A 21,389-nucleotide genomic window follows, 5' to 3' on the forward strand; every position below is an offset into this window, starting at 1 on the left:
AGCTGTGCATAACTGGAGTTTTACCATGGGTAATTCTGGAGAACTTTATGTTGTCAAATGTGTTGTATTTCTCAATGTCATCATGAATTGGTTCAGTTGTTTTGACCATGATTCTTGCACACAAGTTACCTTCAATGAATGCTTAATTGTCTGAACAAACCTTTCAGCTTGCCCATTGGTGGCAGGATGATGAGGAGCAGATCGGTTGTGTTGGATTCTGTTCTCCTCTGGATAATGTGTGAATTCTTGCGAAATGAACTGTAAATTGTTCAGGGTAACTGAATTTTGCAAAACCCTCTCCCAGTCTTTCTATTGTTCTCTCCGAGGACATAGTGTTCATAATGGTGATTTTAGGCCATTTCGAGTGTGTGCCTACCACACCTCAGTGGTGAGCCTGTGGAATTCGTTACCACAGGAAGTAGTTGACTCCAAAACATTGATTGTATGGTTTCAAGAAGCAGTTAGATATAGCACTTGGGGCGAAGGGGATGAAAGGATATGGGGGAAAGTGGGATTAGGCTGTTGAGTTGGATGATCAACCATGATCATAATGAATGGTGGAGTGGACTTGAAGGGCCGAATGGCCTCACCCTGCCCCTATTTTTTCTTTTCCATGTTTCTAATGAAAAACATTCATCCTTGAATGATTCGGCATATTGCCATGGTCCTTCTGGCCATTCCAATGGGTGTAATGACACACGTAAAGGCAGGTTTCAAACCTTTCATAAGCCGAACACATGCCCGCCTTCACGATTTTGTTATCGAGCCCTGGCCACTAAAAATAGCGTTTGGCTATCTCCTTATTACCCCACAATAACCTTCATTAAGTTGGTTTTGGACATGAGGCATGGTGCACAGTGGTTAGAACTGCTGCCTCACAAGACCAGGCACCCGAGTTCAATTCCAACCTCGGGTGACTGTCCGTGTGGAGTTTGTACGTTCTTCCCAAGTCTGCTTGAGTTTTCTCCGGGTGCTCCGGTTTCCTCCCACAGTTCAAAAATGTGCAGGCTAGGTGGATTGGCCAAGCTAAATTGACCCTTAATGCCCAGGTATGTGCAGGTCAGGTTATGGGATTACGGGGATAGGGCGGGTAGCCACTCGTAAATGGGCAGAGTGCTCTTTTGAAGGGTCGAATGGCTTTCTTGAACACTGAGGGGATTCTATGTTTTCTTAACAATGGTGGAATGAGGCAGCATGGTGGCCCGGTGGGAAGCACTGCTGCCTCACAGCACCGAGGACCTGGGTTCGATCCCAGCCCTGGGTCACTGTCCTGTGGAGTTTGCACATTCTCCCCGTATCTACGTGGGTCTCATCCCCACAACCCAGCAGGTGGATTGGCCATGCTAAATTGCCCCTTAATTGGGGAAAAAAAAATGATTGGACACTGAAATTTAAAAAAAAAAAAACAATGGTGGAATGAAGACCCTCATTCAAGACAACCAGCCTGTACAGATAGTTCGAGCCTTCAGGTAACCTATAGATTCATCTCCGGGTTTGCTCCCGCAATCTTGCCACAAAGTGCCATGTCCATAACTTCAGACAGTAGTGGATTATTTCTGATATGCTTCTTACCGTGTCCTGCGGTTATTGACCTCTTTGAAATAGAAAATATTACCACTTAAACTATTCATGGATTACTTGTTTGAGGACCCCTGTCTTGACCAGCCACTCTAATTCTACCTCAACCTTAGGCCTGATGGAGTACAGCATTGACTTAGCCTTTAAGCACCTTGCCTGGCTTTTGTATTTATCTTTAGCTTGACTGAGATCTCTTTCAAGCTTCCCAGCTCTCCATTAAAGACAATGGCATGTTTCTTTAAAATCTTCAGTAGACCTGCTTCGGACTCCGACATGAGATTCACCTTGTACCAGTTTAGCATGATTCTCTCAATTGAGGCTCTCCCCATTAGGGCTGGATAGTTACCTTTAGTGACATGCAGGGATGTCCACGGTCTGTCCGTTTAGCTGCACATTTACATCGATACAGCTCCTCAACGGAACCGCTTTACCATTATATGTTCTTAGTATTATCTTTGAAATGTTTAAGGTGATATGGCATAGTTTCTCCAGATAAACAGTTTCTGGTACAAACAAAACTGCTCCTCCAATGTCTCCCTCCATTTTCACCAGTTGTCCGTCCAGTAAAGGAGTGGCCCAGTAACGGGATTGTTCTGCCCGTAATAGCCAGGAAGTTCACAACAGTTCATCATCTGACTGTGAGTCTGGTCCTTATTTTCGCCCTTTTTGTATCACAGTCTTCACCTCTCTGATAGGGGCCCCTTCCCACTCTAATAATTCCCTGTATATTTCCGAAATCTTCCCACCGCCAACCCCTCTTTTTGACAGCTCATTATCCTGTAGTCCCCTCGGGGAGGCGAGGAAAGCTGGGAACCTGCCTCTGTACAAAGTCCCACTCCTCTAATGTCTCCATGGTCGGTAAGCCCTCCTGGATGAATAGATCCCCAAACCTCTCAATCCCTGCCCGCTGCCATACCTTAAAGTCCCCGGGACAAACCGGTGATTGTCACAGATCGGTGACCACGCTGATGCCCTCTCCAGTCTCATATGCTGCCTCCATTGCCCCCACCCTTAGGGCTGCCACCACCACAGGACCTGTGGAGTACCGAGCCGGCGAGAATGGCAGGGGCGCTGTCAGTAAAGCCTCCAGACTCGTGTCTTTGCAGGATGCTGCCTCCATCCGCTACCAGACTGACCTCTCCCCCACTACCCACTTCCTGACCATCGATATGTTGGCAGCCCAGTAATAGTTAATAAAGCTCGGGAGAGCCACGCCCCCTTCTCCGCGGGTCCGTTCCAGGAGTGCCCCCTTTACTCTCAGGGTTTTACCTGCCCATATATACCTCGATATCACTGCATTCATACTTCTGAAAAAAGCCTTTGGGACAAAAATTGGGAGACATTGAAAAAAGAGAAGCAGTCTCGGAAGGACAGTCACCTTCACCGTCTGAACACTCCGCACCAGCGTCTGTGGGAGCATGTCCCATCTACAAAAATCCTTTCTCATTTGATCCACTGCTTTGCCCAAATTTAACTTGTGAAGCTGCCCCCAATCCTTGGCCACTTGAATCCCCAGATATCTAAAACCCAACCAGTTTAAAAGGTAGCTCCTTCAGTCTCCTTTCCTGCCCCCGTTCCTGGACCACGAACATCTCCCTCTTTCCCATATTTAACCTATAGCCTGAAAATCGCCCAAATTCTCCTAACACCTCCATGATTTTGGTCACCCCCCACCACCGGATCCGTGACATAAAGCAGCAAATCATCCACATAGAGAGAGACCCTGTCTCCCCCCCCCCCCCCCCCCCCCCACTATACCTCGCCAGGCATTCGCTGTTCTCAGGGCTATTGCTGAGGGTTCTATGGCGAGGGCAAACAGTAATGGGGAGAGCGGGCATCCCTGCCTTGTCCCCCGACATAGACTAAAGCCCGAACTCGGTTAATTCTTAAGTTTGCCACCGGGGCCTGGTACAATAACCGGACCCACTCCACAAATCCCTGCCCAAACCCAAACCTGCCTAAAATATCCCATAGATACTTCCACTCCACCCGTCTTAAGCCTTCTCCGTGTCCATGGCAACTACCATCTCAGCCTCGCACCCCTCCGCTGGCATCATAATTACATTAAGAAGCCGTCTAATGTTGGATGTCAGGTGCCTGCCCTTTACAAATCCCGTCTGATCCTCCCCAATTATCTCCGGGACACGATCCTCTATATGAGTGGCCAGGATCTTTGCCAATAATTTGGCATCCACATTCAAGAGGGAAATTGGCCTGTATGATCCACAGCTCTCCGGATCCTTGTCTCGCTTCAGGATGAGAGAAATTGATGCCTGTGATAACGATGAGGGGAGTACTCCCAGCTCCTTGGACCCGTTAAAAGCCTTAGCCAGGAGAGGTCCCAGTCCCAGAGAACTTCTTATAAAATTCCACTGGGAATGCGTCAGGTCCCGTGGCTTTACCTGATTACACCCCCCCCCCCCCCCCCCCCCCAATCCATCTATCACCTCCCCAAGCCCAATCGGGCCCTCTGCCTCCACCAGCTCCTCATTTACCTTTGGAAACTCTAGCCTCCCCAGGAATTGATTCATGCCATCCTCCCCAACCGGGGGTTCCGACTCGTATAGCTGGCTATAAAATTCACGGAACACTTCATTCACGTCCCTGGGTCCGTCACCATCTTCCCTCTCATATTCTTATCTTTATCGTCCCTATTTCTCTCGCCGCCTCCTGTTTCCTCAGCTGATGCACCAGCATCCTGCTGGCTTTCTCCCCATGTTCATAAATTGCACCTTTTACCCTCCTCAGCTGACCCTCCGCCTTACCTGTGGAAAGGAGCCCAAACTCCATTTGAAGTCTCTGACGATCCTTCAGGAGCTCCTCATTTGGAGACTCCGAATATCTCCTGTCCACCTGTAAGATTTCTCCTACCATCCTGTCCAGCTCCAGCCGCTCAGTTTTATCCCTGTGGGCTCGAATCGAAATACATTCCCCTCTAATAACCGCTTTCAGTGCCTCCCAGACCACCCCAGCTGTAGTCTCTCCCGTGTCATTGATCTTTATGCACCCCTGATTGGCGCCTCTCACTCGCTCACAGATCTCCTCATCCCCTAACAGCCCTATATCTAGTCTCCACTGTGGGTGCTGGGACATTCCCGTGTCTGCCCGTAGGTCTTTCCAGTGTGGTGCATGATCTGAAACCACAATTGCTGAGTACTCAGTGTCCTCAACCCCTGCTAACAGTGTTTTATCTAGTACGAAGAAATCTATCCTGGAGTACGCCTTATGTACATGGGAGTAGAATGAATATTCCCTGCTCCTTGGTCTCTCAAATCTCCACGGATCTACCCCTCCCATGCGCTCCATGAACCCCGCAGTTCCTTTGCCATTGCTGATAGTTTCCCCAACCTAGCACTCGACTGGTCCAAACTCGGGTCCAGGATCATATTGAAGTCACCTCCCATAATCAGCCGATGCGAGTCAAGGTCCGGGATCTTTTCTTGCACCTTCCTCATAATGGATGTCCTGTAGTATGCTAATTTCCAAAGCTATTGCATCCTCCTCTCGTTCAGTCGCCAGCTCCTGCAACTTTTGAATCTCCTGTCCCTGGGCCATATTTTCTCCTCCACCCGGTCACCCCCCTCCTTAATCGAGGCTATCGCCTGGGTCATGTCTTCTGCACACTCCTTACGATGCCGGGCGAACTTCTCATCCAGGTACTCGACCCATTGCTTCATCGACCAGTGAGGTGGCGTAGGCACACTTTGTCTCGTTACCATTGTGCTCGATGACCTCTGAGCCTTGTTTTCACTCATCTTTTGGTTTCTTCTTTTTCGACTATTATTTGGACACGATTCCATAAATTGGGGGTCACCTCCTTTTCCTCTCCCTTCGATCAACTTATGTTGAGAAATTTCCTGAAAATTCCGGCTTAAAAACCACTGAAAGACCACAAAGGGCAAGAGCCGCTGAATGTGGGATCTTTCACTCCATGGCCGCCACCAGAAGTCCAATAGCTTTGCTTCTTAAACCACACACTAAACTGTCTCAAATGATGTCATTAAGATATCTCCAAATTCACATATTCAGCAAATTTCTTCAAAGAATCTATGAATCATGTGATTGATTCGCCTTCTTGGTTACATTTTTAGAACCTGAACCTCTTGGCAATAACCAAAGGTTTAGGTGGGAAGTGGCCCTGCAATGCTCCACAATCTCATCATCAGTTTTTGAGCCTGGTTTTTTGGCTGCATCAAACTTCACAGAAGGTTGAATGTTTCTGCCACCCCATTATACTCAGGAAAGTTGGGATTACAATATCTGCCACAATTTTATTCGCTTGGACAAAATAATCAAATCTTTCAGTATATGAGCTCCACTGCTCAATTTTCTCATCATACAATCCCACAGTGCCATGAATTCCTGCCATTTTTACGAAAGAAAGGGCTAGCGCAAGCATTATGTGGCGCAAAATAATTTAGCACAATCTCACCCAGGTGGATTGGCCATGCTAAAATTGCCCTTTTGTGTCCAAAGATGTGCTGGTTAGGTGGAGTTACGGGGATAGGGCTTGAGGTTCATAAGGTGTTAACAATTCTGGAAAGGGTGAAAATAGATAAGTCCCCTGGGCCGGATAGGATTTATCCTAGGATTCTTTGGGAAGTGAGGGAGGAAATTGCTGAGCCTTTGGCTTTGATCTTTTAAGTCATCTTTGTCAACAGGAATAGTGCCAGAAGACTGGAGGATAGCAAATGTTGTCACCTTGTTCAAGAAGGGGAGTAGAGACAACCCCGGTAACTATAGACCAGTGAGCCTTACTTCTGTTGTGGGCAAAATCTTGGAAAGGTTTATAAGAGATAGGGTGTATAATCATCTGGAAAGGAATAATTTGATTATACATAGTCAACACGGTTTTGTGAAGGGTAGGTCGTGCCTCACAAACCTTATTGAGTTCTTTGAGAAGGTGACCAAACAGGTGGATGAGGGTAAAGCAGTTGATGTGGTGTATATGGATTTCAGGAAAGCGTTTGATAAGGTTCCCCATGGTAGGCTACTGCAGAAAATACGGAAGCATGGGATTCAGGGAGATTTAGCAGTATGGATCAGAAATTGGCTAGCTGGAAGAAGACAAAGGGTGGTGGTTGATGGGAAGTGTTCAGACTGGAGTCCAGTTACTCGTGGTGTACCACAAGGATCTGTTTTGGGGCCACTGCTGTTTGTCATTTTTGTAAATGACCTGGAGGAGGGCACAGAAGGATGGGTGAGTAAATTTGCAGATGACACTAAAGTCGGTGAAGTTGTGGACAGTGCGGAAGGATGCTACAAGTTACAGAGGGACATAGATAAGCTGCAGCGCTGGGCTGAGAGGTGGCAAATGGAGTTTAATGCAGAAAAGTGTGAGGTGATTCATTCTGGAAGGAATAACAGGAAGACAGAGTACTGGGCTAATGGTAAGAGTCTTGGCAGTGTGGATGAGCAGAGAGATCTCGGTGTCCATGTACATAGATCCCTGAAAGTTGCCACCCAGGTTGAGAGGGTTGTTAAGAAGGCGTACGGTGTGTTAGCTTTTATTGGTAGAGGGATTGAGTTTCGGAGCCATGAGGTCATGTTGCAGCTGTACAAAACTCTGGTGCGGCCGCATTTGGAGTATTGCGTGCAATTCTGGTCACCGCATTATAGGAAGGATGTGGAAGCATTGGAAAGGGTGCAGAGGAGATTTACCAGAATGTTGCCCGGTATGGAGGGAAGATCTTATGAGGAAAGGCTGAGGGACTTGAGGCTGTTTTCGTTAGAGAGAAGAAGGTTAAGAGGTGACTTAATTGAGGCATACAAGATGATCAGAGGATTGGATAGGGTGGACAGTGAGAGCCTTTTTCCTCGGATGGTGATGTCTAGCACGAGGGGACATAGCTTTAAATTGAAGGGAGATAGATATAAGACAGACGTCAGAGGTAGGTTCTTTACTCAGAGAGTAGTAAGGGTGTGGAATGCCCTGCCTGCAACAGTAGTGGACTCGCCAACACTAAGGGCATTCAAATGGTCATTGGATAGACATATGGACGATAAGGGAATAGTGTAAATGGGCTTTGGAGTGGTTTCACAGGTCGGTGCAACATCGGGGGCTGAAGGGCCTGTACTGCGCTGTTATGTTCTATGAGTGAGCTTAGGAAGGTTGCACTTTGAGAGTCAATGCAGACCCGATGGGCTGAATGGCCTCCTTCTGCACTGTAGGGATTCTATGGAATTCCTAGTTTGGTTTGGGATTAAAGAAGAAAAGAACAAAAAACAATACAGCACAGGAACAGGCCTTTCGGCCTTCCAAGCCTGTACTGGTCATGATACCACCCTTGGCCAAAACCCTCAGCACTTCCTAATGTCATATCTCTCTATACCCATCCTATCCATGTATTTGTCGAAATGCCTTTTGAATGCCACGATGTTAATGTATCTGCTTCCACAACTTCCCTGAACTGCTGCTTTCTTTCAGGTGTCGATACTCTTGTCAGTTTAAATAGTGAGTGACTGGTAAAATGGCTTTCAGTGAATAAGTTTCCTGGGTGTTGAAGAGGTCACTCTGGTTAGTTTACAAAGGGTGGTTAAAACAAAGCATTTGGATTTGGCAGACAAGCTGTAGTTGACTTTCCCTGAGGAAGGTGGAGATAGTTCAAGCGATAGCTCAGCATTTAAATATGCCAGAGACACCATCTGAATCATTGGAGTTAGATAAAACTCAATTACAAATTAAATAGTTGCAACACGATAAAGAACTGAGACAGCTTGAATTGGAATTAAAGGAAAAAGACGAGGAGAGAGAGGAAAAGGAGAGACCAGCAACGGCAGGCGAAAAGGAAAAAGAAAGAGCTTCTCAAAAGGCAACTGAAATGAGGAAACGTGAGGTGGAAATGGAAAGATTAGCAAGGGATGAAAAAGATAACGAGAGAGAGAGAGAACATTAGCTTAAAATGTTGGCGTTCAATGTAGAAGTTGAGGAACATTTAGAGGGAGGAGTAACCCCTCCTACTCAAAAGCCTAGTGGGGATATGTTTAAATATATTCCGCTGTCAAGGTTTGATGTGAAAGATGTGGAAAGTAGCGAAACAATTGAAATGGCCAAAGCCGTGTGGTGATGTTGGTTCAAGCTAAGTTGGTAGGTAGAGCTCGTGAAGTGTTTGCATCGCTATCAGAGGAGGTATCTTGGGATTATGATTAGGTGAGAAAAACCATATCAAGTGCATGTGAACTAGTGCCAGAACCCTGCAGACAGAAGTTCAGAAATCTAAAGAAAGAACCAGGTCAGACATGTATAGAATTTGAAAGAATCAAAACAAAATAATTTTGATAGGTGGATACGAACATTAAAAATAGACCTAACACATGACATGAATTTAACGATTCACTTTTCACGGTAGTGAGAACTCGTGTGGAAGAGCAAAGGGTTAAAACTGCTAGACAGGCAGCGGAGATTACATGATTTTGAATTAGTTCATAAATCAAGGCTTGGTTTTTTGACATCACTTTATATCTGTGGAGGATAGAAGCTGGGGAACTGAGAATTCCATAGGTGGCAATGGAGGTCTAGTTGGAGATGATGAGATTTTACCTCGGGTTAAAAAAGTAACTTATGAGGCAAACTCATAAGTTTGATACTCGATACAGGAGCAAGTCAATCTTTAATGGTGAAAGATAAGGAGATATGTAGTTCAGAAGGGTTATTGCCAGAAAAGATGGTAATATGTGGAGTTACTGATGAAGTGAGTCATATTTAATTATGTAAGGTAAATTTGGAGAGTCCAGTGAGAAATGGCGGTTGGAGTAATAGAGAAATTACCCTTTTCAGGGGTACAGTTCAACCTTGGCAATGATATAGGTGGACCACAGGTGGGAGTAATGCCTACTGTGGTTGAAAAGCCGGTAGAAAGTCAAACAACTGAAGTGTTGCAAGAATCGTATTGTGGGGTGTTTCCAGATTGTGTGGTAACAAGATCACAAAGCCACAGGTTGAGATAGGAGGAGGAGGTGAAATCAAGGGCTAAAGATGGGGAGACTGAGGTTCAGTTATCAGAACAACCTTTGACCAGATAGTTGATGAAGAATGAGAGCAGATGAAGGATGAAGCAGGTATCTTTAGTTCAGGAAAATTGGTTGAATTACAACAGAAGAATTCAGAGATAGAGCAGTTGTGTCAGAAAGCATACACAGAAATAGAATCTGAGTGTATTCCTGAGTATTATTACATTAGAAATAATGGGGGCAATTTAATGGCCTCTTCGCACCCGACTTGGTGTTGAGACAAAGCTGTTGAATCTTGCGCGAGGCCTCTCTTCGTGAGATTTGCGATAGTCGAAATGCCTCCCAAGATTTAATGGAGTCTCCTGAGACGTCGTGATCTGGATCTCACCCTCACTGTGCGTGACCCAAATCAGCATATTTAAATGAGCCACTAGGCTCAATTAAATATGTGTTTGCGGGATTTTCTCGGCACCCGGGACCAAACAGCCACACCTGGGAGACCTCGCCAGGACTCCGTTTAGTACTGCTTTACACAAACGTGGACCAGTCCCAACTCCCCAGGTGACCTCCACCCCCTCCCTCCCCTTTCAATCCCCCAACCCTACCCCCCCCCCCTTCGCATCACTGTGAACCATGCGTGTGGGTGACGATGCCCCCTCTGTGTCTCCTCAGGAAAAGCTCTCCCATAATCATCGGGAGAAGCCCAGACTGGCGGAGGGGTGCCGGACTTAAGAATCCTCACCTTCAAGGAGCGTTCCCTCTAGGTGACTGGGATAGCTGAGGACAGATCGGTCACCCATGGGAGGCTGGCGGACGCTGCAGAGGTGAGGAACCACCGGGCTCCACCAGCGGGACCTGTCAAACGGGAGTTGTTATTGCCTTACTGACTGACCCATCCCCCCACTGACCACATGTCCATTCTCCTGCAGGTCCTCCTGCCGATGATGCCAGCCCATCCCGGTAGGCGCCCTCTCCTGCCTCCCAGAAGACCCCCTCGGAGGAGAGCTCATAGGATGCCACTGTTATAGTCGTGGGCACAGCTATAACGACTGTTATAGTCGTTATCCCCACCCTCCACCTGTGCCGATACACCCACCTTTGTGGGACATGTTATTGGACAGGCTTCGGGCCAGAATCAGGTGAGCACCATATTGCTGGTGATGCACATCAGGTGGAGGCAGGAACCCCAGAAGAGACAACAGTCGGAGGTCTGCTGGATCCCAGCCTAATGCTGTGCCTGTGGAACAGAGTTACCCGGAGCTGTTGAAGATGAGAGTAGCTGGGACATTCCGAGGAGTATGTTAGCGTCACTCCAGCAGATTCATAGCTGATTGGAGAAGTCCCAGAGGCTACGGGCGCAGGAGATGTCATCAGCAATGTGTGGAACCGAGGCCAACACTGCCAGGGTGGCGGCTGCAGTGGAGAGCCTGGTGCACGATGTCGGCACCATTAGTGAAGGTGTCCAAGCAGTCGGTGAGGGCCATGGCTGAGGACCGTGGCAGAATTTCCGACTCGCTGGGGGATGTTACCCAGCACCAGGCTGACCTTGATGATGTGCTGCGGGTCATGCCCCGCTCTCAGATGTGTCTGGCCGAGACTATGTGGAGATTGTCCCAGTCGCAGGTGGGCATTGCTGAGGCGCTGCAGAGCATGGCCCAATCATTGAGGAGCGCGCCGAGAGCGTTGACATGATGGTGCAGACCATGGGGAACCGCCAGGATTGGCAGAGCAGGGGCAGCCGGGACTTCAGCCAGCTACCCCTCTGTCCCATGGTGAACCTCTGCTCTATGGGCACCAGGCGCAAGGAATGGGCACTGAGTGCCAACCTGGATTCGTTCCATGGAGTGGCGACGGTGGCCACCAGCGTCCCGTGTTCCACCCCTCTGATGAGGCTGCATCTCAAAGTCAGCACACGGGACATGGCTGCACGGCTGTGCATGTGCTGCCGACAAGTGAGCCGGGGCCCACCAGCCTCAGAGCCCCAGAGGACACCCGCCAGGGGCATCGAAGGCCACAGGATGAAGTAAGCAGCTGGCTGCCTCCATTTCAAATCCCGATTTCACAAACTGGAGCGGGTCCGTTGCACTGCAAACTGTTTGGCACAGTTCTTGTTTTTGGCGCCTCCCACTATTCACCGGCATCGTTTCGCTTGAGAGAGAGCGCAACGAGGTCGGAGAATCGTGCCGTCTATGTCACTATGTTTCAAATACAGCTTTGTCGAACTTGCGAGATTTTGGATTTCCAAAATATTTTCAGCATTGTTTGCAATAAAAAAAGTTATTAATCATCTGTGTACTGTATTTATCGGTTAGGATTTTTCTACTCAAATTAAATGTACACGTGAACACACATTTGGCAGTGCAAGGATTTAATTATTGAAGATTTTCCTCCTGTGACCTTTCATCATGAATGGGTCCTCCTTTTTCTTTCATGCTAATAATAACTTAGAATGTGCTTTTGATTCTGTTTGTAAAGACATGCATGAGTTGTTCCCTACACTAACGTTCAGAATTCTATTGCACGTAGCTAGTCATCTTCCAAATTCAACTCTCGTGCTTTACTGTCATTGTCCACACTGAGCATTCTATGTAAGAATGATTGCTTTGTACTACAGTAAATATTTGTAATGCGAAAAATAACTTCATTGCACTACATTAGGGCCACTTTGGGTATGCCACAAAAAATGGACTTGTTTTTACAGCTCCATTTGTGACCTTGGTGTCCGAGAACATTGGGATAAATGAACCATTAGTCTGTCATGTTGGTTAAGGATTAAATATTATAGAAGTCCTCTGATGTTTTTCAGCTAGTGCTATGGAATCTTTTACATGAGAGAGCAGACGGAACTAACATCTCATCTGAAAGTCATTTTCTGATACTGCAGCACTTGCTCAGCTGCGCTGAAGTATTAGCATGAATTATGCATTTAAATCACAGGTGTGGGGCTAGAAACTGCAACCGTTCTGTCTCGTGCAGTGTTTTATAGCCTGCTCAGCCCCGCCCTGCTCTTTCCCCTCACTACCCCTCAAAAGATAAATCAGCATATTCACTCCTCATTGATTTCCACTACACACTTGTGAACACGTGGCTGCGGCACAGTGGTTAGCACTGCTGCTACTCAGCTCTAGGGACCTGGGTTCAATTCCGGCCTCGGGTGACTGTCAGGGTGGAGTTTTCACTTTCTCCCCATATCTGCGTGGGTTTCCTCCCACGGTCCAAAGATGTGCCGGTTAGGCGGATTGGCCAGGCTAAATTGCCCCTCAGTGTTTCACGGTTAGGTGGGGTTACTGGCTATGGGGCTAGGGTGGAGGTGTGGGCTTAAGGGCTCTTTCAAGGGCCGGTGTAGACTCGATGGGCTGAATGGCCTCCTTCTGCACTGTAAATTCTATGATATATGAGCGCAGGTTTGGGCATGGCTGTGTCAATACTTCACTCTGATGCTTTACGTACACGAAGGATTAACCACTTGTGAAAGGATGGCGAAGACTATAATGTTCATAGGGTTATAAACTAGTTTAAGAGTCGAGGACTTCAGTCAAAAAGGAGAGAGATGTGGAAAAAAATGAAGCTGACAAATTGGCCTAAAGAAGATTAGCAGCTTTTGACTTCTAATCTTTTCAAGCACTTTTGATCAAATATTTGGATACGTCATAAATGCAGTGGAACCTTGGATCACAAAATGAGTACTAGTTTGCAAAGTTGACAGTGCTGTGATAAGAGATGAAGTCTTATTGCAGAATCTTCCATTCACTTTGTGTGACTTATGGGAAATGTCTGTGAATCAGGATCTTTCATCTCAGTGCTTCTACTGCAATTCGGTGCTTCCAAAAAGTGCTTTTCACACAGTGTTAAACGTTGCAACATTTTGATGAGGATGGGGTATAAGTGCTGCTGCCCATCTTCAAAATGGTAGAGTGAGGATTTGGATCTGAATGGGGGCTTAAATTGGCATTTATCTTTGGTTATCTACAGTATAATATTAGTTAAAGGGTCTCTATCTCAAACTAGAATATCTATTGATCTGTGCAACCTGATTGTACTATTTTGTGCTGCAGTAAATTGGGGCACTGGTTTTACTGATTTAACTACAGTAGCTTTTGACATTTAACCTTGTAAAGTGCTTCTGTCTGTGAATCACAAAATATAATGAGTGTTGAAAATTGGAAATCCTGAGGCTTTGAGAAGGCACGTTCTATCTTTCCATTACTTGTTGCTACTTATGGAAACTTGAGAATCGGGGATGAACAAAACACCATTTGGTCTAACATAGTTCACTTTTCTAATCCCCTAATTCTTGCTCCTACAATCTTAAAACGTAACTGAGGAACCTTAAGAATTGGAAGCAAAACTTAGATATCCCTATCAAGAGATTTAGTTGTATTAAAAAATTGTTGCAGCTTGAAAATGTTAAAATAGATATGCTTGAGTGACTTTTTGAAAGACATGTAAGATATTAAATGATATAAAAAAGGTAAACCTGGATCATTGCTTCAAACTAAATCATGACAGTTGGAACAATAGAATAGAGTAAAGCTGTCTGAGAGGTCAAGCTAGAATGCAAAGAATGATCAACAGTCATGGCTCAGTTGGTAAAATGTTTGCCTTTGAGTCACAAGATTGCACGTTCAAGTCCCATAACTAATATTTGAGGCCAGGAATCTAGGTTGACATCTAGTGAAGAACTGAGGGAGTGCTGCACTGTTGGAGGTGGCATCTTTAAGATCCGATGTTAAACTGAGATACTGCCTGCCCTCAAGGTGTACCTAAAACATTCCATGATATTTTGAAAACCAGCAGGGGAATTCCTCCCAGTGTCGTGGGTTAATACTTATCCATCAATTAGCATCACTAAAACAAAGTTCTGGTCATTATCACTTTGCTGTTTGCAAGAGTTTACTGTGTGCAAATTGACTGCAATGTTTTGTACCTTGCAACAGGGAATTCACTACAAAGTTCTTCATTAGCTGTAAAGCACTTGGGGATGTCTTGAAGTCATGAAAGCCACTATTTAAGCGCAAGATTTTCTTATTAACATTTCAGAATGATCTGCTGGCTTATAAGGTGAAGTTGGCTATAGCTCAGTGGTAACACATTTGTTCTTGAATTATGAAGTTTTGGATTTGCATCCCATTCAGAGATTGGATCACAATATCCTAGACTGGCACTTGAGTGCAGTACAGAGGAAGTGCTCCACTTTTCAGATAAAAATTTTAAATTGAGACCTTGTTGGATGAATGTAAAAGATCCAACAGCTTTATTTCAAAGAGCAGGAAATGTTTCCTCCGTGTCCTAACTAATATTTTTCCCTCACTCAACATCCTTAAAATATATTACTTGTTTCTTATATCCTTGCTTTATGTGGGATCCTGCTATGTACAAATTGGCTGCTGAATTCTCTTCAGAAATACTTAATTGGCTGTAATGCAGTGAGGCATGTTCTGAGGTTCTGAAAGGCACTATATAAATTCACTTTTTTTAAAGATTATTTTTTTGTTACCACCTTGAGTGGCCTTTCCCATCTGTCTGTCTTATGAGAAACATTTTTGGGTTCCGCCTAGAGCTGTTCGGCCTAATGAAAGCAAGTTTTTAAACTACAAGTAGACACAGAAAACAGGAATGTGAACCCAGTGGAGTTACCCCCTCATTGCCCCTCCCCCTGCCCTTAATCACGGGTGCGGAGGCTGATTATTGCCATGCTGATTGAGATCAGCCAACTTAGTCCACCTCAAGGATCGCACCAGGGGCCCATATAACCTATCTGATGAAGTTATTTTCTACATTGATTACTGTTTTATAATTACTCTGCATTTTTTTACTCTGCAGCCATATAGATGATACTTCAGTAAACAATCATCCTTACTGTGACGAATGCATGATTTTCAATACATTGGGTTATAAATATTTGGCAATTTAAGGTCAAAAGGCTGGGGTTAAAGTGTGTTTGACTGCAGTAGTCATGGTTTTAACAGAATCTTGTTTCGCAAGAAATTGACTAGAGTCGAAGGCCTGCACTGTTAATTGATTAGGGAAATTCCTCGGGAATTGATGTGTTTTCAGCCTGGGTGAGTTGATTTTTTTTCAGCTTTGGAAGATGAATGATATTTTTGGGTGGAACTGACTTATTCGGACATTTTGAAAAAGCCTTTGAGCTAGGTTCTGATGTGGCTACCCTTTACACTACAAGTAAGGTATTATGCTCTCTAACTGTAGGAGAGTAATAGTATTTAAAGCAGTGTAGACTTGTCTGAGGACAAAGGGGAAGCTGAAACAAACCAGTTGAAGCAGCTTTTTGAAGATATCCAGCCAGAGGCTGCAGGGGTTCTAACAGGAGCCAAATCTGTTCTGGAAAGCAAGTATTGCTCTATAACATTGGGATTTGGGATGGATTGAGAGCTGTATGTTTTTTTTCTTTCCTGTCTTCAACTGGGAATAGAGATAGTAATTAAGGATATTGTATTTACTATATTGAGTAGTATTGCTTAAGGGGCAATTGTAAGCTATTTTCGGGTGTGATCTTAAAGAGTTTAATATTGTGTTAATAATAAAGTTTTGTTTTAAAATACCAAATCCCTATTTCTTTGTGTAATCACTCCTGAAATATTCTTTCCACACAGTCTTATAAAATAAAATATTCTGTTTTCGGTCCAGTATCCTAACCACTATTGGGTCTGGTCTGGGATCGTGATACTACCAGTTGAACATGGTGAAAGCTCCCAAGTGCAATAAAAAAACAGAACTTTTGGGTCTTAGAATTAAATGATACATTGGAAGTAGCTACTTGTCTGGATTCTTATATTACGATAGAGTCTGAGAGGCATAACTGAGAAACTGATTGCCATCATGTGGTAAAGAAAAGTGAAACCGCTCTGGAGTTGGCAATGCAAACTAATGGCAAATTTTCCTTGCTAAGTTTTCTGCTATAAATAGCCATCAGATTTCCTTTATAAAAACCCATTTACCATATTTTTGTTTTCCTTTCTCTTTTCCCATAAGGGTCATTCACTGCTGTGCAACGTCCTTGACACAAACGATCACGGCTACTCCCTTTGATTGCAACATGATAGGTGTGACAATGGAAGTTTTAGTTTTCCATCTTCATGAGGTGAATCACCTCATAACCACAGAGCACTCCTAGTCTGGCTAAGGCCTATGGCAAAACTCAACGCCAACTATGGCAAGTGGGTTTAAGTGAACACAGTTCCAACATTTCAAATGAATCATATAGCTTCTGAATTGGAAATGAGTGCCATCTTGCCCGTGATAGTTTTCCTAGGTAAAATTGGTTTTCACAGCAATATGCATTTCTTATAGGACATGTAAAGTAGTAAAACATCCCAAAAGAATTCACAAGAGCTTAATCTGACAAAAATTGACCAAGCAACAGGTGACTAAATATCTGGTCAAACCGGTTGGCTTTTAAGTAGCATCTTGGGGATGAGAGAGAAGAGGGGCAGAGATGCTTTGCGAGGGAACTCCAGAGGTTAGGTCCCGGATGGCTGACAGCAGATTTATTACAAACTTTGTGGCCCAGATCAATATTTGTGTTTTTGCAGGTGCTAGTTTTCATTTAAATGCACAATGATTTCTTGATGTACAACAGCTGCAAATGAACAATTATAGTGATTTTATGACTTTGATGTGTGCTTCTATTTCACAACACTGACTTTTTATTAGCAGGATTGCTCTGATTCTCCATATTTTGTAGAAAAATACTTGCAGTAAGATGAGAATTACAGGCTCTAAGTAACGTCCACAAGATCCACCGAGCATTATTGCTCATTACATATTACAGTTCTGTAACTGGGTACTCTAAAAAATTTTTTTTTTAAATGTAAATAGCATTTGTTCAGCATCTCTGACTTAAAGCATTTAAAGAAAACATAAAGTACTACGCATGTTGTAAATCTGAAATAAAAATCGAAAATGCTTGATATACTGAGAAGGTCAGGCAGCATCCGTGGAAAGAGAAATGGAACTAACATTTCAGGTTTGTGACCTTTCATCAGAACTTTATATTTCAGCACCATTCACAAATCCAGGATGTCTTAAAATGCCTTACAACCAATTAAGTAATTTTATGCACATCAACGTCCCACATAGAGCCATGTGATAATGGCCAGATAATATTTGTCTTCATGAAGGATAAATATTCTCAAAGACACAGGGGAGAACTTCCCTGGCTTCTTTGGCTAGTGCTAAGGGATGTTATAGGTACGCCTGAGAAGGCAGGCTACCCTCAGAGTGTCAGCCTGGGTGTGTGTGTTTCAAATTGCAATTTAAATGCCTTGCCCTATATTGTCGATGAGAATTGGTTCTCAATTGACTTATTTGGCAAAGTCAAAATAAATAAATTAGATATGAATAGGGCAAGTACTTACAATAAGAAAAAATGCCACAAAGCTCAGACAGTTGTTAGACCGCTTTGGTCAAGTCTCAGAGCAGACACATTCAGTACAATCTCTGCTACCATTCCCCATGCTGTCAGCTCCCTTCTTTCCTCTGATGCTTTACTGAATCTTTGTGGGAGGCTTTTACCCAGCAAGGATGGGTGGGTTGGAGCTGGCTCGGAAGGTAAAAGATTTTAGATTAGCTTTTCAAGCCGCTGTTAAAACAGGTTGGCTGGTGAGTCACTGAAGCATTTAAAGAAGAGGCATGCTTCCATTTTCATTCCGTTTTTACTTGTGACTGATGAAAGCTGGTGAAGGCGAGAGCCTTAAAGAATTCAGTATGGGTTTGTAGAGTCAAACAGAAAGTAACCATTTACAACAATATGTACACAGCACCCAGCAGTTCACTACTGGTTCCCTCTAGCCAGTACCTCACTGGCCAACTTTATTTATACAGTTGCACTGCTAATGATTTCTCCCCCACCCTCTCCTCCATTGGGGAAGCTCATATTCCTCAAGGAATATGGGGTAACCAATTTTCCCCAGCCAATATGATCTGGGCAGGTTATAACACCTGGGGTTCCTGGGCTTTGGGCATCCTGACATGTAAAATAATTCAGAGGGGTAGGAACATTGAAATAATTGTCTTTCTTGAGCTGCTTGTGGGCCAGGAGGCGCAGGAGCATTTCTCCCAAACGCAACAACGTTGGTTCAACATGATGATCAGAGCCCCACAATCTCTGAAACCAACCTCCTTCCCCCATCCTGGCTATCCATGGCTCCCTACCCCAGCCCCGACTCCTTTTGGCTGTCTTTGACTCCCAACCCAGCCCATAAAAACCTATTGATCTGTTAGGCAGAAAATCTGTTTTTAAAGAAACACCAGACATACAGAAAACCCTTCCTTCTCAGGTCCTTCCAAAAACCTTCCCCTCACTATCTTCCCAGCCCGGAATAAAGTTCAAGGCGTTTGTTTTTGCTCATGGGCCCCTGTTGCATACACTTCTTCTACTCCGACTAGTTGGAAAGTGAAGCCACTGACCATTGTCTAATCTATTTCACGACATTCGGGCAATAAGTCTGAGAATCATATGGAGAGTGTGAACGCTAATCGACAGTTGCACGATGTTGAAGCATGGCATATTACGTGCCCTGATTGAACATGGGTTGCTTTCAAATCTTTATGGTTGTGTACAGGTTTGAGTGAATTGTTCTTCATAACAATCTTTGTAGTGTATGAAACATCTGAAATTAATTCTTCTGAATCGAGTTCATGTGAAACTCGGCTATAAGTAAATAATTTGCTTGAAATTATCATGATCTTCATTTTCCTTTTCAGATAACCGCACCCAAGTTTGCAGTAGCACAAATGCCTACTGCCTCTGTGGTTATGCAGCATGATGAGCGGAGAGAGACTGATCAACATGGAGTGAAAAATGCCTCTGATCAAATAGAAAGTTCATCATCTCCACAAGAGATGCCAGCTCTGACACTGCACGACAGATTGTGTAATGGTACTTCCAGAACTGACCTTAAGTTGGAATTATACAAAGGGATAACACAAGAGAAAGAGACCATTGTGACTGGTACAATAGAAAGCAGTAACCAAGGTGAGGTCATTACAAAAGCTCATGTCAAGTCTGACCAAGACAAAGATGAATCTCTTAGTTCAGCTCTAGAAGATAATAAACGTGAAAAAGGCCATGTGATTTCTGGGGATGTAGGAAGTCAACCTGATGAAGGACAGTGCCCTTCATGTGAAAGTGAACCCATGGGTGAGCAACTACATATGGGTAATGAATGCACTCCACTAGCCCAACTAGAGACCCTGTCTTCTGTGCCAAAAGAGGAAGAAAATAAATCTCCTGGTCCTCACTTGACTAATATTATAACTAGCTCAGTGGCAACTGGTGAAGTGCTTTCTGATAGAGAAGATGATGTTTTACCTACTATGGAGTATACAAAGCTTGTAATGGATGGACTGAAAGAGAAACTATGCGATGGAGAAGAAAATGGCTTTTGTAAGTATATTGAAGATGAGGCGGGTGAGTTACAGTCTTCTTCAAACATTTCGTATGAATGCGTAAAGGAGTTGCTTCACACTGTTGTATCTGAGCAAGAAGACCACGCATATAGTGTTGGAAATGATGGGTCTGAGAAGGGCTATATTTCTGAGATAATGCAGAGAAAAATTCAGGAACAACAGAACAATCTTTCAGAATTAAGTGGGTTCAGAAATGGAGATCTGCTTCACATCTTGACAGTTGGTGACAATTCACTGCATCCCAAGAAAGTTGATGCCAAATCAACCCCTCTCCGGCAAAGTCGCATCCCAATCCTCGCATCAGACATGGAAGCAGTTACTGAGTCATCAGTTCCTGTCTCAGCTAAAGAGAAATTGCTCCAAAAGAAGGCTTATCAAATAGACTTGACAAGACAGTTAGTTGAAAAAAGACAACATACCCTCAGAACAACACTTCTGGGCGATCTGTCATCAGCCTCTGAGAGGTCCTTGGAGGAGAAAGTATCTGTTCCATCAATGACTTTGTCAGATGATGGAATCCATTTCGGGCCTTCTCCAGTGAAAGTTGGAGCAGAACAACAATTAGGCAAACAGACTGATGAGGACTCTCTAACTAGTCTTCAATCGCGCAGGAGCAAAATCCCAAGACCGGTTTCATTGACAAGTACTGAACAAGTTCCCACTTCAACCTCATCCCAGTTTGTCCCAAGACCACCTCCAGGAAAACCACCAACCAGACCCAGTGTGGAGGTCCGGTAAGTACCCACTTACCCAATTAATAGCATTTCAACCTTTATGTTATAGAATAAAACACATTTGTCAAGTTGGTAAGCCCCTCTATTGTGTGATGGGGCAAAAGTTTGAATTTAATGATTTCAGTTTATTGTCACTTCTGTGCATCCTGCTGCATGGACACAAGTGTAGCAGTTGCACACAAATTAACACTAACTTGGCTATTGGTGCCTTCAGCTGATTGTTAATCAGAACCTAAATTACCAAATTGTCCGACTTACCAAATACCTGAGAATCAAAAGTTTATATTTGTATTCTTAATTAGTCCCACTATCCTGCACTTTCCTCATAATTTCCTGCAACTATAGGTGAATAATTTGTCTTTTATTATAAAGAAAGACTGTCTTACATTTACGTTGTTACTTTTCATGCCCCAGGACATTTTACAACCCATGAATGATCATTGCTGAAATGTAAGAAATATGGCAGCCAATTTTGCACACAGCAACATACCACAAACAGTAATATTGTGATGACCACTTATTCAGTTTTTATTGATGATGTTTGGGATATGACTAAGAATTAGGCAAACAGACCCATGGGAATGCCCTGCTGACCAGTTTTTAATCCCAGCAGGGCAAAAGGCTGAGAACTTCCCCCTCACCTCGGAGGGAAGACGGGTCCTCAGTCTAATAATTCACCTTATAGGTGGCATCTTG

General features: G+C 44.3%; 1 protein-coding gene across 2 annotated transcripts in view; it reads left to right on the forward strand.

The window, feature by feature from the left end:
• The window catches only part of LOC140398664 (tau-tubulin kinase 2-like), a 370,126-nt gene that overhangs the window by 344,750 nt on the left and 3,987 nt on the right, over nucleotides 1-21,389 (forward strand). For both annotated transcript variants that reach the window (XM_072487597.1, XM_072487608.1), the window contains one exon: nucleotides 19,255-20,693. In XM_072487597.1, the coding sequence (XP_072343698.1) occupies nucleotides 19,255-20,693 (1,439 nt within the window). The remainder of the gene's footprint in view (nucleotides 1-19,254; nucleotides 20,694-21,389) is intronic.

This window comes from Scyliorhinus torazame, chromosome 2 (genome assembly GCF_047496885.1).
Source record: "Scyliorhinus torazame isolate Kashiwa2021f chromosome 2, sScyTor2.1, whole genome shotgun sequence".
In the NCBI taxonomy this organism is placed as follows: domain Eukaryota; kingdom Metazoa; phylum Chordata; class Chondrichthyes; order Carcharhiniformes; family Scyliorhinidae; genus Scyliorhinus; species Scyliorhinus torazame.